Source organism: Rhinopithecus roxellana, chromosome 17, assembly GCF_007565055.1.
Source record: "Rhinopithecus roxellana isolate Shanxi Qingling chromosome 17, ASM756505v1, whole genome shotgun sequence".
NCBI lineage: Eukaryota > Metazoa > Chordata > Mammalia > Primates > Cercopithecidae > Rhinopithecus > Rhinopithecus roxellana.
In genome coordinates, this window is record NC_044565.1 from 86,552,733 (window position 1) to 86,567,807 (window position 15,075).

The 15,075-nt window shown below is 39.2% G+C and overlaps 1 protein-coding gene across 5 annotated transcripts in view; it reads right to left on the minus strand.

The window, feature by feature from the left end:
- CLHC1 (clathrin heavy chain linker domain containing 1) overlaps positions 1 to 15,075 on the minus strand; it is an 82,129-nt gene that overhangs the window by 55,968 nt on the left and 11,086 nt on the right. For 2 of the 5 annotated variants that reach the window (XM_030920583.1, XM_030920581.1), the window contains 5 exons: positions 11,419 to 11,606; positions 5,660 to 5,793; positions 2,274 to 2,475; positions 2,048 to 2,160; positions 1,582 to 1,666 (listed from right to left, as the gene is read on the minus strand). In XM_030920583.1, coding sequence (XP_030776443.1) covers positions 1,582 to 1,666; positions 2,048 to 2,160; positions 2,274 to 2,475; positions 5,660 to 5,793; positions 11,419 to 11,606 — 722 coding nt within the window. Of the gene's footprint in view, positions 1 to 1,581; positions 1,667 to 2,047; positions 2,161 to 2,273; positions 2,476 to 5,659; positions 5,794 to 11,418; positions 12,206 to 15,075 lie in introns of all 5 variants that reach the window. The other 3 variants (XM_030920585.1, XM_030920584.1, XM_030920586.1) reach the window with 2 other exon arrangements.

Consider the following 15,075-nt stretch of genomic DNA (forward strand, 5'->3'; position numbering starts at 1 on the left):
CAAATGAATGTAGAGCCCCAGGCGGAAAACCTACTAAAGTAATATTAAGCAAAATACATAAAACTTTCTATCTCAATGAGGGTTTTTCTCTCATATCAAACTGTCAGACTTAGAGAAGCATTACAGTGTAAAGAAATAATATGAGCTTTTGTGCTCTCCCCAAAATTATCTTTACCCCCTTCTTTTTACCATACCAACCTTCCAATTAACAGTTGAAAACTGTTTAACATATAAAGACCAGGAATATTACATATGTTCATTACAGATAAGCCTCATAGCCTGTGAATTAACCTCTTAAATAATATAGTCTTACTATGTATTAAAAATGTTTAAAAATGTACATGCATGTTAAACACCAAAGGAGCAGCTGTGTGGGGAAAAACGGAGGGAAAAGGAATTGAAGACAGGAGGAATGATACACAGCGGGATGTCAACTATAACAAATTTCTACAAAAACAGCTGAAGCAAATACTGCAAAATGTTAACTTCTTGCTAAATTGGTACACAGAATAACATTTTGTTAATGTTATTCTCTGTATTTTTATGAATACTTGAAATATTTGATAAAAGTAATATTTGATAAAAAATAAAGTATAAAAAAGGATACAGTCAAATCTCTTTAATATTCTACTATATACTATATATAATAACTGAAGTATGGAGAAATATGCCTTCTTAATAAGTCATGGGATAGAAATAATGAGAAAGAAAGGACTGAATTGGCTAGAATAATCTGAATCAGGAAGACATTCTCAAAAACATTTTGTAACATCAGGTTGATAGCTAGGAAATGTAAGAAAAATACAGGCTGAGATTCCCTTATCCTAAATGCTTGGGACCAGAAGTGTTTTGGATTTCAGATTTTTTCATATTTTGGAATATATGCATATACATAATGAGATATCTTGGGGATGAGACCCAAGTCTAAACACAAAATTTATATTTCATATATACCATATACACATAGCCTGAAGGTAGTTTTATATAATACTTTTTTTTTTTGAGTCTTGCACCATTGCTTGGGCTAGAGTGTGCAGTGGCACAATCTCAGCTCACTGCAACCTCTGCCTCCCAGGTTCAAGCAATTCTCCTGCCTCATCCTCCCTAGTAGCTGGCATTACAGGCATCCGCCACCACGTCTAGCTAATTTTTTGTATTTTTAGTAGAGATGGGGTTTCACCATATTGGCCAGGCTGGTCTCGAACTCCTGACCTTGTGATTCACCCGCCTCAGCCTCCCAAAGTGTTGGGATTACAGGCGTGAGCCACTGTGCCTGGCCAGTAATTTTATATAATATTTCTAATAATTTTGTGCATGAAACAAAGTTTGTGTACGTTGATCCATCAGAAAACACAGGTATCACTATCTCATGTCAGTGCTCAAAATTTTTTGGATTTTAGAGCATTTCAGATTTCAAATTTTCGGATTAGGAATGCTTAACCTGTATAAATAAAACATATCAACATTATAATCCTCTTATCTCCTCTGAAAAACCTCCTAGATTCCCAATCTGGTATTTTATTCACAAAGAATCTATGAAAAAATATAATTCTGAAAAATTAAAGCTTTTAAAATAGTTGCCTTTCAATGTAGTGAAGCATAATTTCAGCTTTTTTTGCCCTGCGTGGATCATCTTCCATTAGTTCTTCAACAATGCCTTGGTCACCTGTAAATATTGAAAGTACCACTGGAAGATATTTAAGGTTACTTATCAATAGAAAATAATAAACATACATGTGTTTAATACCAACAACTTATTGCTATAGATCTTAACAGCATCAACCTCTTCCAAAACTTAGTGGCCTCCTCGTCCCTTTCCTCCTTATGTTGATGTACGTTTTCAGGCATTCTGTCTTTGGCTCACCAAGTCTATTCTTTACTAATTACCTATTATCTGTTGAAGGAAGAAACCCATAGGGTAACAGAGAACTAGCTGAAGTATGTTTTTGCTTTATTTTAACTCAGCCTAAGAAAACCCCATTCTAACTTTCTAGGGGAAAAAAAGTCTTCCATTATTGCTACTAATTTAAAAATACAGATAATCTACCTTGTAAATATTTGGTTTTCCGAATTTGCTCCACAAAGTCTTGAAATGGGCTGCTCATATCAGATTTTACCCATGAAGTAAGTGCCTGTGAAATTATCTGCAGTCTTTGATGACTATAAAGATAAAAAACGTCAATAACATACTGAGCCTAAAATCAAATGGTGGAATATTAGAATAAACACAAATAAAACTCCAAACTTCAAAAACATATAATCAACTTCCATACCAAAACTGTAATTTTCTGTTCAGATTTTCAGCTACATCTCGCCGTTTTAATAACACAATCATTTCTTCATCTAAATCAGACTTCCTCTGAGCTGGCACATATTTTATCAACATAGCTTGTTTAATTTCTGCATATTTATCTTCAAGATGTTTCATGTATTTAGTGAGAGCATCTAGATTCATGGATTCTTGGAGAGTCATGCCTACGGGAAAAGGGAACAAATCAAACAGGCCAAGCCATGTGTGGGATGCTTGTGTTCAAAGAGCAAGTCTTAGAAAGACAGTTCACTATGTTAAGAAACAATTTAGCCGGGCGCGGTGGCTCAAGCCTGTAATCCCAGCACTTTGGGAGGCCGAGACGGGCGGATCACGAGGTCAGGAGATCGAGACCATCCTGGCTAACACGGTGAAACCCCGTCTCTACTAAAAAAATACAAAAAACTAGCCGGGCGAGGTGGCGGGCTCTTGTAGTCCCAGCTACTCGGGAGGCTGAGGCAGGAGAATGGCGTGAACCCGGGAGGCGGAGCTTGCAGTGAGCCGAGATCGCGCCACTGTACTCCAGCCTGGGCGACAGAGCGAGACTCCGTCTCAAAAAAAAAAAAAAAAAAAAAAAAAAAAAAAAAAAAAAGAAACAATTTAGAAATGATAGTATGTACTTATAGCTTACTGAACATAGGTAAAATTAGCATAAACTTGTAAATGGCTAGCAGGTTATTATTGATTGATTGATTGATTGATTGTATAGAGACAGGGTCTTGCTATGTTGCCCAGTCTAGTCTTAAACTCCAGGGCTCAAGCAATCTGCCCACTTCAGCCTTCCAAAGTGCTGGGATTAAAGGCATGAGCCACTGTGCCAGGCCAGGCTAGCAGTTTTATTTTAATTTATTTTATTTTTATTTTTTTGAGACAGAGTCTCACTCTGCTGCCCAGGCTGGAGTGCAGTGATGCAATCTCGGCTCACTGCAATGTCTGCCTCCCAGTTCAAGCGATTCTCCTGCCTCAACTTCCGAGTAGCTGGGACTATAGGCGACTGCCACCATGCCCGGCTAATTTTTGTATTTTTAGTAGAGATGAGGTTTCACCATGTTGGCCAGGCTGGTCTTGAACTCCTGACCTCAGGTGATTCGCTTACCTCGGCCTCCCAAAGTGCTGGGATTACAGGCGTGAGCCACCACACCCGGCCTGAGGCTAGCAGTTTTAAACATTATCAGTGAAGACTCAGTGAAGACTGAGAACACACAAACCTTAGCATCTGAAAAAAATTTTTTTAGTGATTTCATTAACATACCCTGAAGACCCCTAAATATCTCTCTTACTCAGTAACGCCAAGAGCTTCTGCCTAACAATTCAGGATTTGTCAACTGATTTCTCTCTAAACAAATCTCTCATTACCCTATTATAGCTAACCCCAGAGTAATCAGTTTATTATTCCCAACACAAATATAAATGCCTGCTAAATCTTCAGTCCTCTCTCTCACCGTCCCCTCTACTTATTATTCCTCTCTCTCTTTCTCTTCAAATGCCTGAGAGAGAGAGAGAGAGAGAGAGAGAGAGAGAGAGAGAGAGAGAGAGAGACTCTCACAGGGTCTACCCAGGCTGGTCTCAAACTCCTGGGCTCAAGAGATCCTCTCACTTCAGCATCCCAAAGTGCTGGGATTACAGGTATGAGCCACTGTGCCCAGCCCTAAATAATCTTCCTTTCTCATCTGGGCCAATTGTTGACTTCAGTAGATATCACAAAATACTCCTCCTCCAAAAACTTATCTGAATTTATTCTACTTGATTTTAACCAGTCCCTTATCCAGAATCTTCTCAGCACTTAGTCCCAATTTGCCAGCATATACAAATTATATACAATTTGCCAGTACTTATTAATGTGTATCTTATTTGTCATTTGCTAGTCACAATTTTATATTTGAAAGTGAATCTAGGCCGGGCACGGTGGCTCACGCCTGTAATCCCAACACTTTGGGAGGCCAAGACGGGTGGATTACAAGGTCAGGAGATCGAGACCATCCTGGCTAACACAGTGAAACCCCGTCTCTACTAAAAACACAAAGAAATTAGCCAGGTGTGGTGGCAGGCGCCTATAGTCCCAGTTACTCGGGAGGCTGAGGCAGGAGAATGGTGTGAACCCAGGAGGCGGAGCTTGCAGTGAGCCAAGATCGGGCCACTGCACTCCAGCCTGGGTGACAGAGCGAAACTCCGTCTCAAAAAAAAAGAAAGCGAATCTAATCCCCACTTTTATGAAACACAAGATGATTATTCAACCTCAGTTGAAATCCTGTAGTATAGAGTAGCTCATTACTTCAAGACATAGCTTCTTCCACGGAGACCAAATCTGGCTTCCTAAAATTTCTACCTATTAATCCTGCCTCAGAATAAACACTAGCCAAAATCTTTAAAAGTTTGGAATACCATTATCTATTCTCAAAGTCTTTCTTTTTTCCAGGATGAATATTTGTAATTCCTCTATCCACTCATCGTAAAAACCTCTCCATATCCTAGATGAATTCCAGAATATACTACAATTTCTTAAAATATGGTAACAGTATTATGCTGAAGATGTGGAAGCAGTGAATGCTGACATCAACATGAATCAACAATATCCACCAAAACTTAATACACTACAGTTTACTTTATATTATACCAGTGGTTCTCAAACTTTAGAGTGCATCAAAAAAACCTGAAGCGGCTGGACACAGTGGTTCACGCCTTTAATCCCAGCACTTTGGGAGGCTGAGGCGGGTGGATCGCTTGAGCCCAGGAGTTTGAGACCAGCGTGGACAACATGACGAAACCTCGTCTCTACTAAAAACACAAAAATTAGCTGGGCATAGTGGCACACACCTGTAATCCCAGCTACTTGGGAGGCCAAGGCACGAGAATTGCTTGAACCCTGGAGAGGGAAGTTGCTATGGGTTGAGATCATACCACTGCACGCCCAGCCTGGGTGCCTGAGAGAGACTAGGTGTCAAAAAAAAAAAAAAAAAAAAAAAAAAAAAACAAGAAAAGAAAAACCTGAAGGACTTGTTAAGACACTGCTGAACTCCACCCATCGAGTTTCTGACACAGTGAAGTCTCTGATCTGATGGGAACCATGAATTTGCATTTCTAAGAGGTCTTTAGGTGATGCTGACATTGATACAGGAACCACACTTCAGGAGCCATTGCATTATACTTTATATAACCCAGCTGACTGAAACTCAATATTTTAGAGTTTGTTTTTCCATTCCCTTGAATCTACCTAGAGTCCTGACTAAAATTGTGTACAACACACATGTGCAAGTTGCACATACATCAGCACATTTATAATAATGCGTGGCTTAGGTAAAACATTGGAAATAATCAAGATTTCTCTCAAATATTTTAAACAAAATACAATACCTGGAATAGGTTTTGAAGGATCTTTGGAGAAAGTACAGTATTTTACTTCTTTCGTGTCATACTCTGCCCTAGACTGCTTGATTTGATCTATTTGAGATTGAATCTTCGAGGAATTATTTTCAATAATCCTCATTCTGGAAAACAGAAAGGCTTTATTATGTCTTTCAACTAACTTAATTCTTGAACCACAAAACCTCAAGTAAAACAGTTTAAATCATTACTTTATTTTGAACCATTATGGACTAGGTGAAATGCCCTGAAAAAGTTATCTAGCCTCACAAATGAGGAATAATTTTCTTTCTGAGCATCAATAAAATCTCATACTATGATTCTGAACCCCACTGGAAATTCATAAGTGCTAATCACAATAATATGGCCACAAACTATTCTCTTTAGTAGAAAATTACTTTTGTAATTTAAAAATTATTTTGGTAGGTAATTATATTAGTTTCCTGTGGCAACTGTAACAAATTACCACTAACTTGATGACTTCAAACAACAGAAATTTATTCTCTTACAATTCTGGAAGCCAGAAATTCAAAATCAGTATCACCAGACCAAAATCAAAGTGTTGGCAGAGCCATGCTTCCTTCAGAATCTGTTCCTTACCTTTTCCAGCCTTGGGGCTTGCAGGCATTCTGACTTTATCACTTCAGTCTCTGCCTCTGTGGTCATACCACCTTCTCCTCTGTGGCAAAGCTCCTGCTTCCCTCTTATTAGGACATTTATGATCACATTTAGGGCTTAGTTTTATAACCTCCCTATATCAAAATCTTTAATTACATCTGCAAAGACCCTTTGTCCAAATAAGGTTAACATTTAGGGGTTCTAGAGAGTAGGACCTGATGTCTTTGAGAACTGTCATTCAGCCCACTACAGTAATTTTGATCCTAGAGCTAGAGGAAGGACAGCACTTCCCTGAGATAAAACTAAGTCTACCTAGAAATGAAAATTTTGAAGACCAAAAGGTAGTATAAACTTCTCTTAAGCATTATTTGAAGTTTTCTTCCTAGTTATGTTGGCCCAAGGGAGAAATAACATATTAAAATACACACAGAAAAATTATTTTTAACACTTGTTAAAGCATGGTAAGGAAGACTTTTTTCAAGAGGGGCCATGCCAATAGGTACGGGAACCACTGCAACGGAGAATGATTGGACTCAATCTGAATATGATATGGCAAGTGGGAATTTATAGCTAAGGAGCAAGGTGGGGTCAGTGGATGACAAATTACTAAAAGAAAACATGAGATGTGAGTAGAGATTCTGGATCAACAGACCTAAGAGGATTCCTGTTGAAGGCAGGCCACGGTAACTAGACATCACCTGGAGGATGGTTGGGGGATCACATGTCATGGATGGGGAGTTCTGGCTAAACTTACTTCACAGACTTCTTGCTAAAATTGAATGGTGCAGAGATGAATGTGGAAGTCCAAAAGTCGGGCCTAGTTGAAAAGGGTTCAGGGAAGCCTGAGTAAAATTTGATCAGGAAGATAATTTTTGTCAATATATAAATGCCAGCAGCATTTTTGGCAAATTAAAAACAAGTTTGGGCCAGGCTCGGTGGTTCACACCTGTAATCCCAACACTTTGGGAGGCCGAGGCAGGCAGATCATGAGGTCAGGAGTTTGAGAGCAGACTGACCAACATGGTGAAACCCCGTCTCTACTAAGAATACAACAATTACTGGGTGTGATGGTGGGCACCTGTAATCCCAGCTACTTGGAAGGCTGAGGCAGGAGAATAATTTGAACCCGGAAGGCGGAGGTCGCAGTGAGCCGAGATCATGCCATTGCACTCCAGCCTGGATGACAGGGCAAGATTCCGTCTCAAAAAATAAAAAATAAAATAAAAAACAAGTTTGTCAGTAGATACTGCTGGCTGCTGCTTCTGATTATTATATAGTGTTCTTGGTAACTATTGATGGCTCAGAGTAAGAGCTTGCAGTATTAATGAAAGGATTGTGGGAATAAAATATCCACTGGCTTTATTCCAAATTGATTTGTGCTTATAAACAAAAGATATGTTAAAAAAAAAAAAAAAGGCAGGCTTTCAAAAGAAACTGAAAGCAGATACTTGTACATGAATTTTCAGAATGGCATTATTCACATAGACAAAAATGGAAACAATCCAAGTGTCCAAAAACAGATGAATGGATAAACAAAATGTAGTACATACATACAATGGAGTATTATTCAGCCATAAAAAGGAATTAAGTTCTAATACATGTTACCACATAGATGAGAAAGTATCTAATTGTTGCTCCTTTCTATGCTAATTTTCTGATCTCTATTTTTGACAACTTCACTAAGATGAACCTAGTTGAGTATTTGTTAGTATTTATCATGCTTGGGATTCTTTGGGTTTGTTGAATCTGTGAATCGGTATCTTTCACATATTTTCAGTGTTACATTTGGTAAATGATGGATACATTATTTTTATAGATAATTTTAAGTCAACTTGGAAAACTATGCAAAGTTTGACCTCCATTTCTGGTAATATGACTGGCTAGATGCTGAGATAGATCTTCCTATTGGGAAAAAGTACTACATAATATATTTTTAAAAAAATCTTTCCAAAAGCATCAGAAAGTCAAAATCAGGGCAAAATCTAACAGAAGACAGAAAACTCATAGCCATTATTTCTTCAAATATTGTCTGTGTCCCATATTCTCTTCATTGTAGAGCTTGATTAGACATAATAATATGACCTTCTCACTCTGTCCTCCATATCGTTTTATAATAGCTTTATTGAGATATAGTTCACACACCTTAAGAATCATCCTTGTAAAGTATACATAATTCAAGGAATTTTAGTATAGTTGTGCAACCACAACCACTATTTAATTCTAGAACATTTCATTGGCCAAAAATAAACTGTATACCCATCAGCAATCAGCTGAGTAAAGGGCAATTTTCCCTGCATTCCCAGGGTTGGAGCAGTTTACCTCTGGTTTACCCTACGATGGTATACCTAGCCTTTTACCATCCTAGCTTTATATGGTGAATGTTTCCCAATAGACTATACCATGTGGAGTGATCCTGGGTTTTGCTTTTTATTCTGCATGCTATAGTAAAAACTGAAAATTATGGTCACTAGTTTTTTTTTTTTTTTTTTTTTTTAGGCGGAGTCTCGCTCTGTCGCCCGGACTGGAGTGCAGTGGCCAGATCTCATCTCACTGCAAGCTCCGCCTCCCGAGTTTACGCCATTCTCTCCCTCCTCAGCCTCCCGAGTAGCTGGGACTACAGGCGCCCGCCATTCGCCCGGCTAGTTTTTGTATTTTTAGTAGACGGGGTTTCACCGTGTTAGCCAGGATGGTCTCGATCTCCTGACCTCGTGATCCGCCCGTCTCGGCCTCCCAAAGTGCTGGGATTACAGGCTTGAGCCACCGCGCCCGGCCACTAGTTTTTTAAAAAAATGTTCTTGGGGTCAAAGCAGTTTCAGTGCTCCACTTATCTTTTGTCTTCTGTTAGATTTTGCCTTGATTCTGACTTTCTGATGCTTTTGGAAAGATTTTTGAAAAAATATATTATGTAGTGTTTTTCCCCAGCAGGAAGGTCTATCTCAACATCTAGCCAGCCATATTACCAGAAATGGAGGTCAAACTTTGCATAGTTTTTCAAGTTGATTTAAAATTATCTATAAAAGGCTGGGCACAGTGGCTCATGCCTGTAATCCCAGCACTTTGGGAGGCTGAGGTGGGCGGATTACCTGAGGTCAGGAGTTCGAGACCAGCCTGGCCAACATGGTGAAACCCCATCTCTACTAAAAATACAAAAAGAAAAATTAGACGGGCGTGGTGGCGGGAACCTGTAATCCAAGCTACTTGGGACACTGAGGCAGGAGAATCAGTTGAATCTGGGAGACGGAGGTTGCAGTGAGCCATGAGCCAAGATCATGCCATTGTATTCCAGCCTGGACAAGAGCGAAACTCCATTTCAAAAAAAAAAAAAATTATCTATAAAAATAATTTATCCATCATTGACCAAATATAATACTGAAAATATAAGACTACTCAACAAGATTGAGCATCTTATCCTCTCCCAGTAGGTTACTTACCTTTGTGAATAACAGGATTAAGTGCTCTAATTCAGATAGTAATTATGAAATTATACTATTAAATCTTCCATGGAGGAAATTACCTGGAGCAATTACCTGTATCCCTTAATTATTTTATTTTATTCTTTTTTTTTTTTTTCCTTGAGATGGGTTCTCACTCTGTCACCCAGGCTGGAGTGCAGTGGCGCAATCGTGGCTCACTTGTCTCCATCTCTCAGGCTCAACCAATCCTCCCACCTCAGCCTTCCAAGCAACTGGGACCACACCCAGCTAATTTTTTTTTGAACTTGTAAAGACAGGGACTCACCATATTGCCCAGGCTGATCTCAAACTCCTGGGCTCAGGCAATCCTCCTACCTCAGCCTCCCAAAGTGCTGGGATTACAGGTGATGAGTCCACCCTGTGTGGGCCCTCATTTTATACCACAATGTGCTTTCAATTATACTAAGAAGGGCAGGAGTGGTGGCTCATGCCTGTAATTCCAGCACTTTGGGAGGCCAAGGCATGCAGATCACTTGAGCTCACAAGTTGGAGACCAACCTGGGCAACATGGCAAGACCCCATCTCTACAGAAAATACAAAAATTAGCCTGACATAGCAAAACTCCACCTCTACAAAAAAAAAAAAAAAAAAATTAGCCAGGTATGGTAGCTTGTGCCTGTACTCCCAGCTACTTGGGAGGCTGAGGTGGGAGGATCACTTGTGCCTGGGAGGCAGAGGTTGCAGTGGGCCAAGATCAAGCTACTGCACTCCAGCCTGGGCAACACAGCAAGACCCTACTTCAAACAAACAAAAAAACTATAACTGCCCACTCTTACCTTTTTGACTGGGCACAGTGGTTCACACCTTCAATCTTAGCACTTTGGGAGGCCAAGGCAGGAGGATTGCTTGAGCTCAGCAATTTGAGACCAGCCTAGGCAACACAGTGAGACCCCATCTCTCTTATTCTTTTTTTTTTTTTTTTTTTTTGAGGCGGAGTCTCGCTCTGTCTCCCAGACTAGAGTGCAGTGGCGCGATCTCGGCTCACTGCAAACTCCGCCTCTTGGGTTCACGCCATTCTCCTGCCTCAGACTCCCGAGTAGCTGGAACTACAGGCGCCTGCCACCTCGCCCAGCTAATTTTTTGTATTTTTAGTAGAGATGGGGTTTCACCGTGTTAGCCAGGATGGTCTCGATCTCCTGACCTCGTGATCCGCCCACCTGGGCCTCCCAAAGTGCTGGGATTACAAGCATGAGCCACCTCGCCCGGCCTCTATTTTTCATATTAAAAAAAAAATTAGCTGGGCATGGTGGCATGCACCTATAGTCCCAGCTATTCAGGAGGCTGAAGCAGGACAATAGATTGAGACCAGGAGGCAGAGGTTGCAGTGAGCCAAGATTGCACCATTCCACTCCAGCCTGGGCAACAAGAGTGAAACCCTGTCTCAAAAAAAAAAAGAAAAAAGAAAAAAATATATATATATATATATACACACACACACACACACTAAGAGGTACTATAAGTTCTCAAACAAAAGTAATATTTTTTAATTGAAGTAAATAATACAGTAACTTCAAGTTACTAGGAGAAGGTAACATAAAAATGTGTCTTTTAAATAAAATTGAAAAATAAGACCAAGAGCCACCGGCTAGAGTTACACTGGCTAGTTATTATAATCAAGCAACAACTACTATCTTTTGGGCTAGTTACTAAAACACTTACTTTGCTTCAAGTTGGATTGTTCTTTTCCTGTGATATACCAAAGCTGTAGGCTCTGCTGCCAAACCTTTAAGTTTTCCATGAAGACAAAATGCAGTTCTTCGGCCTTTCTTTATTGTCTCAATAAAGGCATCATATTCTTTTTTGATTGAAGTAAGAACGCATTTGTATGCAGTAACATGCTCTATTACCTGAAATATTATTTTTCTGCCTATGGTATTGATATTTTTTCTAAAAGACTATGGATTGAAATTATCACAAATAACATTATAGATTATTTTTAAAATGAAACATGATTAGCAATTAGAAATCTAAACTTTACAGCAAGCTCAAACACTAAAGGCAATATTTACTAAATATGTGCTCTTTGTGGAACATTATGGTAGATAATGTGGAGTTTAAATATGAGAGGAAAAAAAGGCCATATTTTTGTTCTACTTGGTAGGAACACACACATTATATGATTTCAGTTAAAACTAATACTAGTTCTAATTTTCCCAATTCTGAATCTTTTAAATATAATTCTGTATCTTCTCTTACTCCCTCCAAATCTAGTCTCTAACTTCATTTAAACCTTAAAATCCTGGACTCTCTTCACCTCCTTATTTTTCTAACCCATCAGCTCCTATTGGCTCATCAATATTCTCAATATCTAATTGCATTTCTAATCCCAGGATGTCATGTGCAACTGTAAAAAACCCCTCATCACTATACAGTCATGGCTTCAAATGGTGTTTAGGCACAGAAAATCTCTGGAAGGATAACAGAAGAAAACAGAAACAGTGGGTGCCTGCAGAGAAGGACAGGAGAAGTAGAATCTGAGATGAGAAGGGCCAGACTTTCCATTGTACAATCTCCTTTACTGGTTTATTTATTCATTTTTTGTTAATATTATATATGCCTTACCCATGCAAAAATAAAGAAACATTTTTAAATAAGTCAAAAAATAAAAATAGAAAAGTTATAAATAATGTATGGTTTCCATATTCTGCACATGAGGATTTCAGAGGGATTGATGAATACAGAGAATAGACAGGCTCAATCCCTCATTTTCTCAGAAAGCTGCAATTATGCTTTCTATTCCTTCTACATCTCTAGCCTCTGGTATCCCCCATTGGCTTTCTTTACCTAGGCAATATCTAGAAAAAATTATCTAGGAAGGCATCTGGTCTATCAGCAAATGATATAAGGAGATTATTGATCTCCTGGCAAGTGCCATGGAGATGACCACACTACCTATCCACCCATATCAAGAATCTTTAATAAAATAGAGGTCATCAATCTGTGGCTTTCCAAATTAAGTACCCTGTTGCTCCTGGCCATCTGCTTCATACACTCCTCTGATATGCTGCAACAATCCAAGACAGCTCATATACATTAATGAGTAGATAATAAATATGTAGTGGTATCATGATCAGCTCCCAAGTCTGTTTGCTAGAAGAAACAGATTTCAGAAGAGCACTCATGGGAACCTTTATGAATGCACAGAAAATACACTGAAGTAGAATATGCAAACTGGCACACCACAGGTTGAATACAGCTGGCAATTTTGCTTAACCAACAAAATATTTTAAAATTCAGGAAATTTCACCCCAAAACCACATTATCAGCTTCTCTTGCAAACTCTGAAAAATCTACCTCCATGCAACCCCTATTCTTGAATGGCAATAATAGCTAGAGTTTTTGATTAGGTTGGTTTTTCATTTTACCACAATCCCCACCACTCCTTATTCTCTTATAACCAGCCCACTTAACTCTTTTATATTACCTTGGTGGCTTCTGCAGGCATTCAAGTTTGAGACCCCTGCATTAAGACTGCTACTAAATCCAAGAAAATAACCATAGCTATACTTACCAGTTACAGGGGTCTGAGGGAGAAGAGGTATGGTTTTCATTCCCCCTCAGCTCCTACATACGGATCTGAACTATTTGTACAATATGCTATAGGAACACAAAAGGTCAGCCACTTTACAGAGTCCAGCTACCTCCATAGCCCCGCCCCCCTTTTCTTTTTTGGTAGAGACAGTCTTGCTATGTTGCCCAGGCTGGTCTCAAACTCCTAGCCTCAAGCGATGTTCCTACCAATCCTCTCAAAGTTCTAGGATTACAGACACGAGCTATTGCACCCAGCCGGGTAAGTCATCCATTTCTAAAAAAGCTCATTCTTCCAAGCTTTGGTCTTCTTTGCTTACTAGGTTTTTCATTCACCCTACAATCCACCCCCAACTCTTGGTATGAGTTTCAAGTCCTCCTTGCTTTGATTCAGGCATGATTCTCCAGGTCAAACCATCTATCTTTGATTTTAAACACAATTTGGTATTTGTTCCCTGGTTCGAAGTACCCAGAGATGCAAGCTGACACTTTTATCTTCTGCCCAACTAGGTCCTTTTAAGAGGGTAGGAAGATCAAAGAAGACAGTCATTAATAGTTCATTAATAATCAAAGGTGCTAAAATAATGTGAAAATGAAAAAGGCAAATTATCTGTTATCAAGAAGCTAGAAGAAAAGTTTCTCAAAGTACCAAATGACTTCCATTTCTAGATCCCCTCTCAGTCCTGAAGAACAGAATTCTTTACAAAGTAAAATTTACAATTATGTAATATGCAAATAGTACAAATGGAAATCTTTTCTCCTCACTAGGAGAAAAGAAACAGGGACTATAGACGTCAATATTATTTTCTATTTAACACCGTATGTTTTCTCTAGGAATTAAAGTTGCCAACAATACCTCCAAAATGACTTCACTATAACTACATTAATGCAAAGCAGAGAGCTCTTCATGTAAGAAAAATTCTGACAAGTGTTAGCACTCGGGCATGCAAAGATACACATTACAGTTATGACGTTCCTTTGCTAATTTCACACAGTAGAGTCGCAGCATGACTCTTGATATTTATAAAACCTATTCAATACATTATCTTTATTTAAACATCCATTCAATACATTCCTTAATAACTAAAACACCAAGAGGAATATCATTGATCATAACGCATATAAAATGAAGCTAACCTGCCAATGTACCAAGTCTAAAAGATAGATTTTCTGTATGATATAAAAGGAAGGAAAGGCCGGGGGCGGTGGCTCACGCCTGTAATCCCAGCACTTTGGGAGGCCTAGGCGGGCGGATCACAAGGTCAGGAGATCGAGACCATCCTGGCTAACACAGTGAAATCCCGTCTCTACTAAAAATACAAAAAATTAGCCAGGCGTGGTGGCGGGTGCCTGTGGTCCCAGCTACTTGGGAGGTTGAGGCAGGAGAATGGCGTGAAGCTGGGAGGCGGAGCTTGCAGTGAGCCGAAATCGCAGGATTGCACCACTGCACTCCAGCCTGGGCCACAAAGTGAGACTCCCTCTCAAAAAAAAAAAAAAAAAAAAAAAAAAGGAAGGAAGGAAAGACTCTGTTTCTCTCTATTACTCCTATGAATATGTATCAACTTTCCTTATTCTACAGGTAGGTATATATCACTATCATATGCTCACTTTCCCTTAGAGAGAGGCACTAGGTTTTTATTTAGAGGAGAAATAAGAGTCATAGTGTATAATGTTTAAAAATTAAAAGACTGAGTTTCTATTTTGCCTGTGGCTGTTTACTCAGAGACCAACAGTTTACTGAAGTCTTAAGGTAAGTACTTCCTCTGGCAAAGAGGAAAGATGCTGATT